The sequence below is a fragment of the Capra hircus genome, chromosome 3 (genome assembly GCF_001704415.2).
Source record: "Capra hircus breed San Clemente chromosome 3, ASM170441v1, whole genome shotgun sequence".
NCBI lineage: Eukaryota > Metazoa > Chordata > Mammalia > Artiodactyla > Bovidae > Capra > Capra hircus.
In genome coordinates, this window is record NC_030810.1 from 94,447,732 (window position 1) to 94,462,541 (window position 14,810).

Consider the following 14,810-nt stretch of genomic DNA (forward strand, 5'->3'; position numbering starts at 1 on the left):
TAGTCTTTCCCATTCTCTAGTTTTCCTCTATGTCTTTGCCTTGATCATTGAGGAAGGCTTTCTTATCTCTCCTTGTTATTCTTTGGAACTCTGCATTCAAATGGGTATGTCTTTCCTTCTTTGCCTTTCACTTCTCTTCTTTTCTCAGCTATTTGTAATGCCTCTTCAGACAACCATTTTGCCTTTTTGCATTTCTTTTTCTTAGAGATGGTCTTGATCCCTGCCTCCATACAATGTTATGAACCTCCATCCATAGATCTTCAGGCACTCTGTCTATCAGATCTAATCCCTTGAATCTATTTCTCACTTTCACTGTATAATTGTAAGGGATTTGATTTAGGTCATGCCTGAATGGTCTGGTGGTTTTCCCTACTTTCTTCAATTTAAGTGAATTTGGCAATAAGGAGTTGATGATCTGAGCCACAGTCAGCTCCCAGTCTTGTTTTTGCTGACTGTATAGAGCTTCTTCATCTTTGGCTACAAAGAATATAATCAGTCTGATTTCGGTGTTGACCATCTGGTGATGTCCATTTGTAGAGTCTTCTTTTGTGTTGTTGAAAGAGGGTATTTGCTATGATCAGTGCATTCTCTTGGCAAAACTCTGTTAGCCTTTGCCCTGCTTCATTTTGTACTCCAATGCCAAATTTGCCTATTATTCAAGGTATCTCTTGACGTCCTAGTTTTGCATTCCAGTCCCCTATAATCTTTTTTGGGTGTTAGTTCTAGAAGGTCTTGTAGGTCTTCATAGAACCGTTCACCTTCAGCTTCTTCAGCATTACTCATCGGGGCATAGACTTGGATTACTGTGATGTTGAATGGTTTGCCTTGGAAACAAACAGAGATCATTCTGTCATTTTTGAGATTGCATCCAGGTACTGCGTTTTGGACTCTTCTGTTGACTATGAGGGCAGCTCCATTTCTTCTAAGGGATTCCTGCCCACAGTAGTAGATATAATGGTCATTTGAGTTAAATTCACCCTTTCCAGTTCATTTTAGTTCGCTGATTCCTAGAATGTCGACCTTCACTCTTGCCATCTCCTGTTTGACCACTTCCAATTTGCCTTGATTCATGGATCTAACATTCCAGGTTCCTATGCAATATTGCTCTTTGCAGCACTGGATTTTACTTCCATCACCAGTCACATCCGCATCTGGGTATTGTTTTTGCTTTGGCTCCAGCTCTTCATTCTTTCTGGAGTTATTTCTCCACTGATCTCCAGTAGTGTATTGGGCACCTACCCACCTGGGGAGTTCACGTTTCAGTGTCCTTTTTGCCTTTTCATGTTGTTCATGGGGTTCTCAAGGCAAGAATACTGAAGTGGTTTGCCATTCCCTTCTCCAATGGACCACATTTTGTCAGAACTCTCCACTATGACCCATCCATCTTGGTGGCCCTACATGGCATGCTCATAGTTTCACTGAGTTAGATAAGGCTGTGGTCCATGTGATGAGTTTGGTTAGTTTTCTGTGATTGTGGTTTTCAGTCTGTCTGCCCTGTGATGGAAAAGGATAAGAGGCCTCTGGAAGCTTCCTGATGGGAGAGACTGACTGAGGAGGAAACTGGGTCTTGTTCTGATGGGTAGGGCCACGCTCAGTAACTCTCTAGTCCAAGTTTCTGTCAATGGGTGGGGCACGTGCCCCCCCTGTTGTCCCACCTGAGACCAAACTATGGTGGAGGTAATGAGGATAATGGTGGCCTCCTTCCGAAGGGCCGCAGTGCAGTGCACGCATGGCTGCCCTCAGTGCCCCCGACCCTGCAGCTGGCCCCCACCAGCCCACGTCTCCGCTGGAGGCTCCTGGACACCCACAGGCAAGTCTGGGTCACTTGTGGGGTCATCACTCCATTCTCCTGGCTTGTGGTGCGCACGAGGTTTTGTTTGTGCCCTCCAAGAGCACAAAAAGCTATACTATGTAAAACTTGGACAGTGCACGCTGTTCTGTTTATTTTGAACAGAGGCATAGAAGGGAGAACTTGGTTGGTTGCATTATTGGTGCGTTTATTTCTGTCTATAAATTCACTATGCCCTCAGGTGATTCTAATTGTGAGATGTAACAAGAATAAATATTCCTTTATAAGGGATATTTTGTGATAAATGGGAAACTCAACTTTGACGTGTATGATGCAATGGCTAGAATGATCTGAGCTTTGACGCTCTGCTTGTGTAACTGCTTTTAGGTCAGAGTGGAATTAAATAAGACTTAAGTTCCATTATTATTAATATTTAACTGCCTGCCTTTTCAGAAAAAAAATTTTTCCATTGTGTAATTCAAGATCTTCTAGTTCTCACCTGACTCCTAATTGTCTGATCAAATTATTTGCTATGACCCCAAACATTCTGTAGTTGTTGTATCAGCAAGCTGCACCTAATTGTTATTGGTTTGGTATAAATATAAGCTATTCTTAGGCTGTTTGTAGATTCAGGCACACACTATTCATCTCTCTGTGTGAATTCCTTTGCTATACTTTAAAGCTCATTAACCTTTTAAAAAGCATCTGATATATTATATTAAACGAGTTAATGTGGATAAATGCTTTGTGATTATGTCTTTCACATAGATTTATCTTCTATCTAAATATATATACAGTTAAATTAGTAATAATATAAAGAAAACAGCACATTTAGAGATTGGGTGCTGTGCTGCATATGGTGATGATTCTTGTGATTCAGATTAGAGCAGCAGTTGTGGAATGCTCATTCTGTTATTTTAGAAAATGGATCATGAAAGTCTTGCTTTGCACTCTTTATCATGTTGCTTTATGATTTAAAATATGCTATTTTTTCCTCTTAGGATTCTTTTGTGGTTTATATTTAATGAACATGCTAACTTCCAAGATTAACATGACAAGTTTTATTTAGAGGAGACCCTTTGTTTGGAATATGTTTGCCCTCGATATCTTCATAGTTTATGGCTTATTCCTTATCAAAATGGTAAGTCTTTGACGGCAAGAACTATTGTCTGTTAAATTCTATGTCCATCCATAGTGTCTAGATGCATGCCTAGTCCATATTTGGAGCCCAATAATTATTTATTGAATGAATGTATGAGAAAATTGAGGCATGGCTAGGTAAAGACAGTGGTCTAAGGTCACACAAGAAGTTACTGGCAGAACTGGGTAGGAATTCATGTTTTCTGACTCCTACTCTATTGAGTGATTCAGTACAACACCTTGTCTCTAATCAGTACTGGGTCCCCTGCCCTGTGCCCTTTGCTTTGAAAGAACCGACTATGGTGCCCCTTCTCCAGTCACATCCTATCCCAGGGGCCAAGAAATTCTAAGAGCACATCTCCCTACTACTCTGCCCACTCTGCCTCCCCAGACGCCCCATGACACACACATTCCAGCGAAGTTCTTACTACCAGGGACCCTTGAAATTCCCTGACAAATAACTAGAAGCCTACTTTCAGGGCCTCTGCTAGCTCTTCTTTGATTGTAGACAGGATTAGTGTGCCCACACCTAAACCTTCTGAGTTGTCAAAGGACAGCTGTTATAGGTGATGGAGCTTGATCAAGTTTGTTGAGATATCCATACACGTGTGTGCTGCTGCTGCTGCTGCTGCTAAGTCGCTTCAGTCGTGTCCGCCTCTGTGCGACCTCATAGATGGCGGCCCACCAGGCTCCCCCGTCCCTGGGATTCTCCAGGCAAGAACACTGGAGTGGGTTGCCATTTCCTTCTCCAATGCGTGAAAGTGAAAAGTGAAAGTGAAATCCTCAGTTGTGTCCGACTCCTAGGGACCCCATGGACTGCAGCCCACCAGGCTCCTCCGTCCATGGGATTTTCCAGGCAAGAGCACTGGAGTGGGGTGCCATCGCCTTCTCCATATACTTGTGTGACTCCCCTCTATAGGGTGGAAGGAGAAAAACAGATCTTGGACTGGATGCCTCTGTTTCTCCTCTTGCTATGGTCCCTCAATGTTAGGGACAGTCCTACTTACATAATAAATCTGGTTCTCCTCACATATTAAATGTCATTTAAAGGAACACTTAGTGAATATCTGTATTAGACCAGACCTTGTGGTTGGCATTTTCAAATGTGTTTTCTCATTTATGTGTTAACCTAAGAAGACTCAGAAGTGACTTGCTCAAGGACCCACAGCTGATAAGGTGCCAAGCTAAATGCATTCTCAGGAGGTGCATCCTCAGGAAGTGTTAAGTATTCTACACTTGCCAAAACATACACACATATAAAACTATATATATATAATGCAATTGTATATATAGCTATATGTGTCATTTATATATTATATATGTTATATAAAAATGTATAATTAATATATACATCCATGTGTATGTATATATCTGTGGGGTAGATGTTTGTGTTACATATGTACATGTGTATATAGATCTTTGTACTGATAAAATAATGTTTTATTAAAAACACATGAACAATTTAAAAGAGTGTGAATAAATAGTAAATCTCAATGCCAGGCCTTGAGTCAGAGACAGCCAAACATTCTGTAGTTGTTGTAGTCATTTTTGGTTGTTGTTAAAGATACTCATATATTTAAACTTTCCACCAGTGATTTTGAACTTTTTTTAATCTGGATGACTTTAAATATAAGTTGTGTACAAGTGGAGAGAAAAGTATAGAGAGTTCCAGAAAAAAATCTATTTCTGCTTTATTGACTATGCCAGAGCCTTTGACTATGTGGATCACAATAAAGTGTGGAAAATTCTGAAAGAGATGGGAATACCAGACCACCTGACCTGCCTCTTGAGAAATCTGTATACAGGTCAGGAAGCAACAGTTAGAACAACCTCAGATATGCAGATGATACCACTCTAATGGCAGAAAGTGAAGAAGAATTAAAGAGCCTCTTGATGAGGTTGAGAAGAGGAGAGTGAAAAAACTGACTTAGAACTCAACATTCAAAAAACTAACACCATGGCACCTGGTTCCATCACTGTGACAGATTTATTTTTATTTTCAGGGCTCCAAAATCACTGCAGACAGTGACAGCAGCCATGAAATAAAAAACACTCGCTCCTTGTAAGAAAAGGTATGACAAACCTAGACAGCATATTAAAAAGCAGAGATATTACTTTGTCAACAAAGGTTCGTATAGTCAAAAGTATGATTTTTCCAGTAGTCATGTACGCATGTCCGAGTTGGACCGTAAAGAAAGCTGAATGCTGAAGGACTGATGTTTTTGAACTGTGGTGTTGGAGAAGACTCTTGAGAGTAAGGAGATCAAACCAACTGATCCTAAAGGAAATCAACCCTGAGTATTCATTGAAAGGACTGATGCTAGAGCTGAAGCTCCAGTACTTTGGCCACCTGATGCGAAGAGCCAGCTCATTGGAAAAGACTCTGATGCTGAATGAGGTGGTTGGATGGCATAACTGACTCAATGGACACGAGTTTGATCAAGCTCTGAGAGATAGTGAAGAACAGGAAAGCCTGGTGTATTGCATTTCATGGGACACGATTTAGTGACTGAACAACAACAACTTATTTGAAAAAGTTTAGATCTAAAGGTGGAAAATTTTAACTTTTTATGTAAAGTTTTTATTTTTAAAAATGCCGCACATAAATACCAATTTTATATATTTATTTTTACATTTCTTCCTTTATTTCAAAGAGGATTCACATGAGAGTTAGATATTTAATACTGTTTTTATAACAATAAATACAACTTACTTGATATTCGTGCATTCTGCTTCATCTTTGCTGGATTCTGTGAGACTGCAATTTTACTTTGTTATAATTGGTTTACTTTCTGCTTTTTTTTCATCTCCCTTCATTTTGAAGAGCTGTTGAAAATGATAAGCAAATAAATGCCTTTTTTTTTAATCATTTCTGTGAGTGATAGAACTTGAAAGTGATGAATATGTAAAGGCAGACTCTGATTTAACATAGCGGCTTTTCTAGTTCAAATGACAGCTAACTTTTCTGAGCTAAAGTGCACCCACATCTTGGTAACAGCCTTTAGAGCATAAGTAGATTATAACATTTCATGGCGTGCAGAGACGTCTATGCATTATTTCCAGGAATGTTGCTAGGAAATATAAATAAATAATGTTTCTAGTTGCAAGGAAATATAAATAATCCCCACCGACTGAGGCAAAGCCTAGTTATTTATTTCTATAATGACAGCAAACTATTTTTTTCTTAAGTACTTGTTTTCTAGGTAGCATTTAAATCTGCTCTGCATTTTAATTCATTCTTCATTTTTTTGTACAGGGTACAGGACCTGAAAGCTTTTTCTCCTGTTATTAATGAGGAATACACCTAATATTAATGAGGTGTTTTCAGGAACCTCTGGTGTGATAAATACCTTCTGTCTTCAGTGTTCCATGCCTCTCTTTTAGACAGAATTCCATCAAGAAAAAATCTTCAGAGTGATACCATCTGGAGGGCTGGACTGGGGAGGGGCCTTGCAGGGAAGATCCTCCTGAATATCTGTGTGAGAGGAGCTGAGAGCCAGCAGGCTGGGTAGAAAGAAGATTCAAAGGCTTTTTTGGAAGCTGCATTTGCAGAGCAGAACACTTTTTCCTCGTTTATGTATCCAGTGTGGCTTCGTGCTGCTGCTATTCCAGACTTTCACTGTCCAGTGTGGGAACCACTAGCTGTTAAGTGGCCTTTGAGCACTTGAAGTGTGGTTAATATAAATTAGAAATGGTGTAAATGTAACATGCATGCAGGTTTTCAAAATATTTATTATGGAAAAATGCAAACTGTCTCAGTAATAGTTTATCTTGATTGCATGTTAAAATGATACACATTTTACATATAGACTTTTTAGAGTAATTTTAGATTTACAGCAACATTGAGCAAAAAATACGAAGTTTTTATATATGCATTTCCTGCCCCCGCCCCAGCCGAGTACACACAGCCTCCCTCACCATCAATATCCTGCACTAGGGAATTACCTTTGTTATAACTTGTAAACCATCACTGATACAAATTATCATTCAAAGTCCGTATTTTACATTAGGATTCACTCTTGGTTTTGTTCATTCTATAGATTTTGACAAATTTATAATGACATATGTCCACCATTATATATCATACAGGATAGTTTCACCATGCTGCATTTATTTATCTCTTCTCCCCAAACCCTTGGCAGCCTCTGATCTTTTTACTGTTTACAGTCTTGCCGTTTTCCGTACAGTATGTAGTCTTTTCAGATTGTGTCCTTTCACTTAATAATATGCATTTAAGAATTTTCCATGTCTTCATGGCTTGATAGTTCATTTCTTTTTAGCACTGAATAGCATTCCAATGTATGAATATACTGCAGTTTGCTTGTCTAAAAGTGACAACATGTTAATTAAAGTCTATTAAATAAAACCCTTTATTAAAATTATTTTCAGTTGTTTCTTTTTTACTTTTTAAATGTGGCTTCTAAAAAAATTACACCGACTGTTTAATTAAATTTCTGCTGGATAGAACTGCTTGATATCTTGGTAAAACAGTGTTACTGGTAGAGTTAATCTTTAATACAACCTTCTTATTCAAACACCTGTGAAAGTTTTGCTGCCTCTGACAAAGAAGATTCTTCTCTAGTACTTGCCTGGGTTCTTGCCCTCAAACTACTTGGGATTGCCGTGCTCCTCCCCCAGCCCCTTCCAACAGAGACTTATGTTATTGAATTAACTTCTTCAAAGACCAGATGATAAATAACTAGGTCTTTTACTACCATACTAGGTTCTCTGGGGCATATGAGTATGGGGTCTGTGGCCAAGTGGCTTAAAATAAAAAGCATTTTCTTAGAAGAACCGAAATAAAACATTAAGAGTTGGTCAGTACCATCTTTCTAGACTCCACATATATTCGCAGGGCAGCAGTGGTGACTCGGACATGAACAGACTTGTGGGCGCGGTGGGAGGGGAGAGGAGAAGGTGGGGTGACAGCAGCACGGAAGCGCGCACACTGCCTTATGCAAAATATCAGGATTTGCTGTCTGACGCAGCAAGTTCAAACCTGGTCTGTGACTGCCTAGAGTGGTGAGAGGGTGGGGGCGGGGAGGGGACATATGTATACCTGTGGCTGATTCATGTTGATGTATGGCAGAGATCAACACAATGTTGTAAATTAAAAAGAAAGAAATTTAAAACATTAGGAGTCTTTATCTTTATATGTGGTTCATACAATGTTTCTAAAAACTAATTGAAATAGGAGTTCATAATCTAATTCATTTCTCTTTTGTGTTCTCAGTGATAGTGAGATTGCCTGTAAGTGGGCCAAAATTGGTTCTTGGAGTACGACAAAAATCTTACTCTTTAGTGTATAATGCATATGCTGAGTTGTTTCAGTTGTATCTGACTCTGCAACCCAGTGGACTGTAGTCCACCAGGCTCCTCTGTCCATGGGATTCTCCAGGCAAGAATACTGGAGTGGGTTGTCATGCCCTCCTGCAGGGGATCTTCCCAACTCAGGGATCTAATCCAGGTCTCCCACATTGCAGGTGTATTCTTTACTGCTGAGCCACCAGGGAAGCCGCACATGGGGCCCCTACTGAACCAGTTTCTTGTAACATTTTTCTCTTCGGTCTTTTTCATATGTTGCTCCTTCTGCCTGGACATACCATCTGCAGCCCCTCCCCTTCCTTCATACACAGCTTTTCCCTGGATAACTCCCAGAAGCCTTTTAAGGTTTAACTTCCTCCCTGACCACCCAGTCCCATTCAAGCTTAGATTGTGATCATAATCCTTTATTGTGATTGTCCTTACTATTGCTCTTGCCATATAATATTATACCTGTACATTAAACTTACCTGTCTTCATTGCACTGGGAGTTCTTTAAGGGCAAGAATTAGGACATTTTATTCATCTTTTTGTCCTCTTTGGTTATTATGGGCCTCATACAGTATTTATTAAATCAACAATTTTTCTATGAGATATTTGTCTTATATAATTCCATTTAAAAGGAAAAAGAAACAAACAAAAAATAAAGCCTTGATGTTTTATTTAGCTTGTAAAGCTTTATTGCTGATAACAGCATAATTTCAGATTGGCATTTATAAATATTAAGTACAGCTCCTGGGTACCTGTTATTACCTCTGTAAAACTTGGTGAAATGTACCTGACAATCCCAGGAGAAACAAATTGGCTATTCCTCTCAGCTGGGGGTGGAGGGGTGGGTTGGGGAGATACCAAGATAGGAAGCAAGGATGGTGTTTTTCAGAAGTTTGGAGGTTGGTGAGAGGTACAGATTCATGAATGATAATAATCATTTTTCCTTACATTTGTGTCATTTTTTATAGTTTACAGTACACTTATTCTTCACCAAAGTCCTGTGAAATAGATATTATCAACTCCATTTTAAGGATGCTGCTAATAAAAGCCAGAATATGTTATGAAGGTAAGGGAGTCTTTTTTTATTATTATTTTCTAGACTTTAGGTATTTCCCCCAAATCTGAGGTCCACCAGTTTAAAATCTGTAGCACATCACCAAATTCTGCACTTTCCTTTTGTGTAATATTGTGTAGGTACAACTCAGGCTGCAGCTTCACTCTTCAGCAGCAGGAACTACTCTCTAATGAATGATGTACTCCACACTGACAATTTCTCAAGTGAAGTGCATGAGATTAAGTTAGGTCAGTTGCGTTTCTAAGTTATCAAATCTTTTTATATGTAATCCTATATATTTACCCAAGACAAAGGCTATGATTGCAGCTGTATGTACAGTGGACAAAGACTGGAAGGGCATGCACAGACATGGTAATCATTAGGGTGGTGGATTCAGAAGTAATTTTTTCTCTCTATATGTTAAAAATTGTATATAATTTTTAGAGTAAGTACATACCCAAGTTTTTTGCACATTAATTAAGGAAAGCTAATCGTCATCCACTTTGAATCTTATTAGATACTTAGCTAATTTAACTCAGTTGTTGAACAGCCATTTTCTTTCTGTCTTTCCACCTCCCATCAAGAAATCTCCCACCCTCTCCTCTCAGTAGCATGATAGTACTCTGTTAGAGTCATTGGCTCAAACCACAGCATCATACCACATTGATCTGGAAAGATTTGTTTCTCTATTTCATGACCTTGTCATTCCTCTTGAGAATCAGGCCTAATGAATTCTTGCTTTTCCCCTCCTAAAGCAAATTACTTTGTTCCAAAGAGGTCAATCTTGAATTTCTACTATGCCTCAAAGGGGCATGGATCAAAAATTAAAAAGAAACTGGGAGCAGGAAAATTAGTTTATAGGCTGGGCAATTGTTCACTTGAGAGAAGATGCTGAATTAGGAACCATAAGGATGAAGAGGAAGTAGATGGATTATAGAGGCATTTTAACAGACCAATTAATTAGGATGTGTTAGGGATCAAAGAAGACTCTCAGACCTCTAGCTTGGATGACTTATGTAGATACTACAACTCACAAAAATGAGTTTGTTTTGGATATGTTTAAAATGAGATAACTTTGGATGGAGGTGGAGCCTGGTGGGCTGCCGTCTATGGGGTCGCATAGAGTTGGACATGACTGAAATGACTTAGCAGCAGCAGCAGCTCAGTCAGTAGTTGGAAACATGTCTGTATCAGGAGAAGGGGATGAAGACTGGAGATAAAAATTTGAGAATTATTAGATTTCTTTTTTTTGTAATTACCAAAAATACATGTGATCTTTCAGTTAAAGTGACCCTCTTCCTTTGGTTCAAATTACCATCTGCTCCATAATATATATTTGAGACATTTTTACTATTTTCACACTGTTAATGAAAGGATTCTGGACCGTCATTTGCCCAGGGAGCAGCTGAGTACCTGAAACAAAGAGGAAGGTCAAAGGGAAAGAATTGATCATTTAGTGAACTCAGAAACTGTCTGTGCTCTGCATATAACAGACTGTGGGTGGTCTTCAAATGACAAAAGAGAATTTTCATGGCACTTTCTGGCAGTGTAAATCCAGAGGATTATTTTGTTTTTGTTTTGAATCACAACTTGGGTCCTAATGTGAATCTGAGCCAGAGACCTATAGGCCACTTCTTTCCACCTGGTAGAGAGCTGGCTCAGAGTTGGCACAATCATGTAAAAGCTATTAAACAAAATTGGGAGCCCTTTGTGCCGCCATTTTAACTGACCAGTGGTTCAATGACATGTATATGTACTGTATACGTATATGTATATGTATAAATAAGGCTGAGTGTCAAAGAATTGATGCTTTTGCAGTGGAGAAGACTCTTGAGAGTCCCTCAGATAGCATGGAGATCCAACCAGTCAATCTTAAAGGAAATCAATCAACCCTGAATATTCATTGGAAAGACTGATGCTGAAGCTGAGGCTCCAATACCTTGGCCACCTGATGTGAAGAGACAGCTCACTGGAAAAGACCCTGGTGCTGGGAAAGATTGACGGCAAGAGGAGAAGGGGATGACAGAGGATGAGATGGTTGGATGGCATCACCAACTCAATGGACATGAGTTTGAGCAAACTCCGGGAGATAGTGAAGGATGGGGAAGCCTGGTGTGCCACAGTCCATTGGGTCACAAAGAGTTGGGCACGACTTAGTGACTGGACAGCAACAGCATACGTACTGGAGGGTTGCCTGACCTTTACAATAGCTGGTAGATAGGTTTCCTTAACTGAGCAGGATACATCTCTGGAAGGCCCTGGAAGCCCTTGACAGGAGAATAACCTAGTACAAGCTCCTGAGCTTTGGGGGGCACCCTTTCTAACAAGGCCATTTCCTCAGTTGGGATCTTCCATAGCATTATAGTTCCCTGCTCTTTCTTTTTTTTTTTTTTTTTTGAGAACTAAAATTATATGACATTTTTATTTTAGGATGCAAAAACAAAAATGAGCAAACAAACAAACAAAAAACTTGAAATAGGCTTGTCAAATGGTGTAAATTCATCCTTTCCATGGAAGCAGAAGGCAGATCAGTGCGGGTTATCCTCAGGGCCTCACACATCCTGCTTCACTGCTGCTTGCACTCTGCTGGGTTTTGATCCTTCTTTGGGTCATAGTCTGGATCATTTTCCTCATCTCCTTCTTCTTCCCCTTCCTCATCCGCTTCTTCACCTTCTTCATCATAATCATCATCATCATCTTCAATAGCTTCTCCAGTAAAGTATAACACTGATCTTGGGATTATACGCTCACGTAAAAAGTGACCAATTTCAAAGTCTGCAGCGAGGATAGCTTCAGAATCATCATCCAGATCTCCACTCTCAGGAACTTCAGGAGGGGCAAAAAAATTAAAGAAAGAGTCATTAGAAACTGTTTTGGTCACAGTACGAACTGTCCCACGTCCCTTGTGTTTCTGCTTCTTCTTAATCGTTTTCAAAGTGACATTCTTCCCTTTTTTCCAATCTATCTGGCACCCTATACAACCCATAATTTCTGGTCCATCAAAAGAAAAGGGATCAGAATCATCTGGTTCTGATCTCATCCTATATGTCTTTGTCAACACTTCATTTGTGAAATATTCATTGGGTTCAAAGTGAAATTCTAAGACAAAACTCATAGGTTGACCAGCATCTGAGAACTTCACTTTAATATCTTTCAAGTGCTTCAGAATAGGCTCATCATGTTCCTGAACCATATCACTGAGCAAGTCAACATTCTTAAAAACGGTCAGCCAAAACTCAGGAATTCCCTTGGGATCTTCTTTTTCTTCATCCTTTTTCTCATCTTCAATCTTGGCCTTTTCTTTTAGCTCCTCCGAAATTTCATCTTCCTCATCTGGTTTCCATTCACATTCTTCTTCTGTAGGTTCATAAATGGCATTAATGATCTCAAATCGCTTATCAAACAGAGGCTGATAAAGAACAGCGTACTTCCTTTCAAGATCATGAACTTCCTCATAGAATTTGGCTTGTATCTGTGCACATTTGACTTGAAGGTTTTTGAGAGCGTTCACTCGTCTTTTAACTACCCTAGGCAAGCTTTCAATGTATCCTGTTGGTGTTTCTACCAGACCATCAAGTCTTTCTTGAAGGGCTGCAAGAATCTGAGGATTTTGCATCATCTGAACAGTCAGCTGACGCGCTTTGATTTTTGTTTCTTCACCAGTTTCTTCTTCTTCTACTTCTTCAACATCATCCAAATCTTGATCAAGTTCAGACTGTTCTTTGTTGTCGATGTCTGCCATGTTGTACAAATGCCAAGTATTTTCAAAAATGGCAAATTTCGTTTTCCAGCTCAGCTCTCCGGTGGCGAGCGCGGGGAGCCGAGCGGCCCGAGCTGCGCAGGCAGTGACTCAGGGCGGCGGCGGGAGGAGCAGGAGGCGGCGCCGCGAGCAGATGGCGCTAAAAAAGCCCTGCTCTTTCTTTTCCAGCAAATACGTAGAGCATTAATGAATAGAAGGGTCAGTCTCTACTCTCTACTTGAACGCTTGGCCTGATGAGTCCGGTGCAGCTATACCCAGCCTAAGCATTCCATCCTAATGAGCTCTGAGGATTGCTCTGCTCTTTCATATTTGCTTGGAAGTTTTTTCCCCAAATAAGCCTTCTTTTTTTAATTTGAAAATTAAAACACATTTTTAAAGGTTACTTTCCATTTACAGTTATTACAAAATACTGGCTCTATTCCTCATGTTGCACAGTATATCCTTGAGCCTATCTTACACCCAGTTGTTTGTGCCTCCCACTTCCCCACACCTATATTGCCCCTCCCCACCTCCCCTCTGGTACCCACTGGTTTCTTCTCTGTGTCTGTATGTCTATTGCTTTTTTGTTATATCCACTATTTTGTTATTTTTTTAGATTCTGTATATAAGTGATATATAATTATACAGTCTTTCTGTCTTTCTTTAAGTTGTCTTTCTCCAGCTTATTTCTCAGAGCATAATGTCCTCTAAGTCCATCCATGTTGCTACAAATGGCAAACTTTCATTCTTTTTTATGACTGAACACCATTCTGTTGTGTATATACTATATACATATACACACATACCACATCCTCTTTGTCCATTCATCTGTTGATGAACACTTAGATTGCATCTATATCTTGGTTATTATAAACAACGCTGCTATGAACGTTGTGGTGCGTGTGTCTTTTCAAATTAGTGTTTTTGGTTTTTTGGGGGTACATGCCCAAGAGTGGAATTGCTAGATCATATGGTATTTCTATTTGTCATTTTTTTTTGTGAAACTTCTTGCCGTTTTCCACAGTGGCCACAACAATTTACATTCCCACCAACAGTGTACCAAGGGTTTCCTTTTCTCCACATCCTCATCAACATTAGTTATTTGTATTCTTTTTGATGATAGCCATTCTGACAGGTGTGAGGTAATATCTCACTGTAGTTTTAACTTACATTTCCCTCATGATTAGTGATGTTGAGCATCTTCTCATGTGCTGTTGGGTCATCTGCATTTCCTCTTTAGAAAAATATCTATTTAGTTCTTCTGACCATTTTTAAAAATTGAAATGTAGTTGATTTACAATGTTGTGTTGGTTTTTGCTATACAGAAAAGTGATTCAGTTATACATGTATACCCATTGTTTTTCATATTTTCCGTCATGATTTATTGCCGGATATTGAGTGTAGTACCTTGTGCTATACAGCAGGACTGGCCCTGTTGTTTATTCTGTATAGAGTAGTCTGTGTCTGCTAATCCCAAGCTCCTGTTTGCCCCTCTCCCTTCTCTCCGTTTCCCCTTTGGGCGCCTTCACTTTGCTGCTCTGCCTGCGCGTCTGTTTCCGTTTCGGTAAGTGCGTCCACTGGCGTCACATTTTAGATTCCAGGTGTGAGTGATTTTGTATGCTGTTCGTCTTTCCCTTTCTGATTTCCCTTAGTATGATAGTCCCTAGGTCTGCCCACCTTGCTGCAAATTCTTCTGCCCGTTTTTTAGTTGGGTTGTTTGTTTTTCTTGATGTTGAGTTGTTGGATATCCACCCCATATTGGTCATATCACTTGT

General features: G+C 39.7%; 1 protein-coding gene across 1 annotated transcript; it reads right to left on the reverse strand.

Moving 5' to 3' along the window:
• Positions 11,700-13,222, reverse strand: LOC102176008 (nucleosome assembly protein 1-like 1). Its single transcript, XM_018045972.1, has one exon. The coding sequence runs from the start codon at positions 13,036-13,038 to the stop codon at positions 11,863-11,865; it is 1,176 nt and encodes a 391-aa protein (XP_017901461.1). The 5' UTR covers positions 13,039-13,222; the 3' UTR covers positions 11,700-11,862.

Coding starts and splice junctions, on each gene's coding strand:
- LOC102176008 (XM_018045972.1), bottom strand. CDS start 13,038: ATGGCAGACATCGACAACAAAGAACAGTCTGAACTTGATCAAGATTTG.